The sequence below is a fragment of the Lathyrus oleraceus genome, chromosome 7 (genome assembly GCF_024323335.1).
Source record: "Lathyrus oleraceus cultivar Zhongwan6 chromosome 7, CAAS_Psat_ZW6_1.0, whole genome shotgun sequence".
In the NCBI taxonomy this organism is placed as follows: Eukaryota; Viridiplantae; Streptophyta; class Magnoliopsida; order Fabales; family Fabaceae; genus Lathyrus; species Lathyrus oleraceus.
Window position 1 is genome coordinate 283,498,284 of NC_066585.1, and position 2,693 is coordinate 283,500,976.

Genomic DNA, 2,693 nt, shown 5'->3' on the forward strand with positions numbered 1-2,693 from the left:
GATTATAAGTCGAGTTTCCCTACATAATACAAAAGGCACCGAAATTAATTATGATCCATTGAAAAAGGTTTGACCCAATTCAATTGGATTTTCATATGAAGCTTTTGGAAAAAAAGTTTAGTTCATGTAGGGTTTTAGTTCATAGTTCATGTAGGGTTTTAGTTCATTGAAAATGACATACTCAAATTGCAATTTTGATCCTAAAAAATATAAGATAGACGAACACATGATTAGATAGAAAGTTTTTAGCATATACTCCTTCTTGATGATGTCCTTAAACACAAAGTTCTCCAATTATTCTCAATTTATTAAAATAGATGGAAACATTCTATAACATTCTATAATTTAAAGACTAATTTTAACATTCTATAATAGAAAATATAGTTGTATCTAAAATGAAACAAAACAAAAACTTAGTCTGATGTTTCATAAATTTGAAGGGTGTTCAGATAAAAAAAAAGATAACAAAAAAAACAAAACCAACTCACCAACTCAGGCACAAGTCTAACAAAGAAAACAAAATGGCAATAAACTTCTAATATCCTCCTTTGAGATCATTAACAACATCATATGGTATTGGAGTAACAGTCTCCAGTGTAGCACCTTCCACCTTGAAGCCAGGTTTGGGGCCTTCAGGTTTGCGCTTGGTGCTGATAACCTCTCCTTTGGCCTTAGCCTCGGCCTTCAATTTATCATTCTGGATCTTTCTCAATTTGAATTCCTCAGTGCATCTGGAGGGCATAACATGCTCCACTCGAACATGAATCCTCTTTCTTAAGATCTTGTTCCTGACCTAAAAGTAGAGCAACCAATAACCAGTTTAAATAACAAAAAATAAAATGCACTAATATAGAAAAAATTGAAAAAGAATTTCAGTAAACATATAAGTATTCTATCAATTATAACAACTCCACTTCTCAATAATATTACTATCTATTATAACAAATTAATAGATCAATGAGTTTTTGACCTTTACACTTAAAAAAAGCTTGGGCTGAATACATTTGTACTCCATATAATATACCCTATCAAGTTAAAAACAGTATCACTAACACTTGATCAATGATTTGGTGATTTTGATGAAATGGCAGTATTTCACGAGGATTGAAAGTATTTAGAGTCTCAATAAGAATGTAAAACCAAAACCTAATTTCACAGGAAAACCCAAAAGAAACTCTAAAGAAACAGGAGTCAAACAACAAACTGAACCAGGGAACAACTCACTCGGCATTTCAATTCAACACAAAAGTAACATCCCGAAATTACTAAATCAAACAAAATATCTCAAAAATGATCTGTTTAAGTTCGAATATACCTGCTTGTTGACTTCGACACCGATGGCACGTTTGGTAACGTTCCAGACGCGACCGGTACGGCCATGGTAGAATTTGTGCGGCATACCCTTATGAACAGCACCGTTAACCCTGATGTCAACATAGTCACCGATGTGATAAGTCCTGAGGTATGTGGCAAGGGCTATTGTTCCCTTCTTGCGGAAGGGACGAGAGAAGGAATCCCTGGTACGGGATCGCAAACCATGACCGGCAGGCATGTTTTCTGATTCTAGGGTTTCTGTTCCTTTTTCCCTCACTCAAGCTTAGACCGTGAATATATGACATTGGGCTTTCTTATATGGTTTCTGTTAATGGGCCGGACTTTCACTTATTATATTTTATTGGAAATTTCTTTTCTCACCCCTACGGCGTGTCTCACACCTTTGAAAAATTCAAAATTCTCCTTCGATGTTGCAAGTATATTTGGGGTTGATAGGATAATGTAGGCTATCCACAAAAATTTTAAAAAATTATTATTAATATCAATTTGTTAATAAAAACTAATGAATTAAATATGAATATTAACAAGTGTTAACTAATAATCCTTATATACCCGAATGATAATAAGAATTAATAATATATATTTACCTCAGTGAATAATTTTTTTAATATTTCTCTTATGTATAATTTATGGACATCATTCATAATATATTATCATAAACTCCAGGTTTTGAACATAATTTCTAGAACTCATATTTAATGATATGCCAATTTTTTTATATAATATATTCAAAATACATAAATATTTAAAAGAGATGTAAATTATTTATAACATTTTATAAAATATTTATTTGTTACGTAATACTAACAAGGTACTCCTACTTCTATTTTTACCTGCATCTATAGAAAAAAAGAAAATTATAAAAAAAAGTAGATAAAAATATATGAGAGATTATATAATTAATTAATTTTTGATGATATTACTTATCCAAATTTGAATTTGTAACAATTATTTGCAAAATATAATTATATTAATTTTAATTTACAGTTTATTTATATAATAATGTAAAGTTACAAAATTTTATTTAACTATTTAACAAAAACAATTATTTGATAGATATACATAATGCATAAAACGTACTACCTTTCATACATATATCACTCCAAAAGTCATATTTAATATATCAAGAATAAATGAAAATGCATTCTTTATTTAAAAAAATATATGTTGTGGTTTCGTGTATGATATGAGAGAGTTGATCTTATATACAAAGAGATACAAAGATACAAAGAGATACAAAGAGAGAGGGAGTTTAAAAAGTGTTGTACTTAAATTTTGTCAAGATATTTTAAGTTTTTAAGCAATCAATTTTGAAATAAAATTTCAATTTTATAGTTAATTCAATTGAATCAATCTTT

The 2,693-nt window shown here is 29.4% G+C and overlaps 1 protein-coding gene across 1 annotated transcript; it reads right to left on the minus strand.

The window, feature by feature from the left end:
- Positions 1-396: 396 nt before the first annotated feature.
- LOC127101284 (60S ribosomal protein L21-2) lies at positions 397-1,605 on the minus strand. Its single transcript, XM_051038655.1, has 2 exons — positions 1,316-1,605; positions 397-793 (listed from the first exon to the last, which is right to left on the minus strand). The coding sequence occupies exons 1-2, from the start codon at positions 1,550-1,552 to the stop codon at positions 536-538; spliced, it is 495 nt and encodes a 164-aa protein (XP_050894612.1). The 5' UTR covers positions 1,553-1,605; the 3' UTR covers positions 397-535.
- Between the last annotated feature and the right edge of the window lie 1,088 nt (positions 1,606-2,693).

Coding starts and splice junctions, on each gene's coding strand:
- LOC127101284 (XM_051038655.1), bottom strand. CDS start 1,552: ATGCCTGCCGGTCATGGTTTGCGATCCCGTACCAGGGATTCCTTCTCT. Junction 794..1,315: donor GTGTCGAAGTCAACAAGCAG/GTATATTCGAAC, acceptor CTCTACTTTTAG/GTCAGGAACAAGATCTTAAG.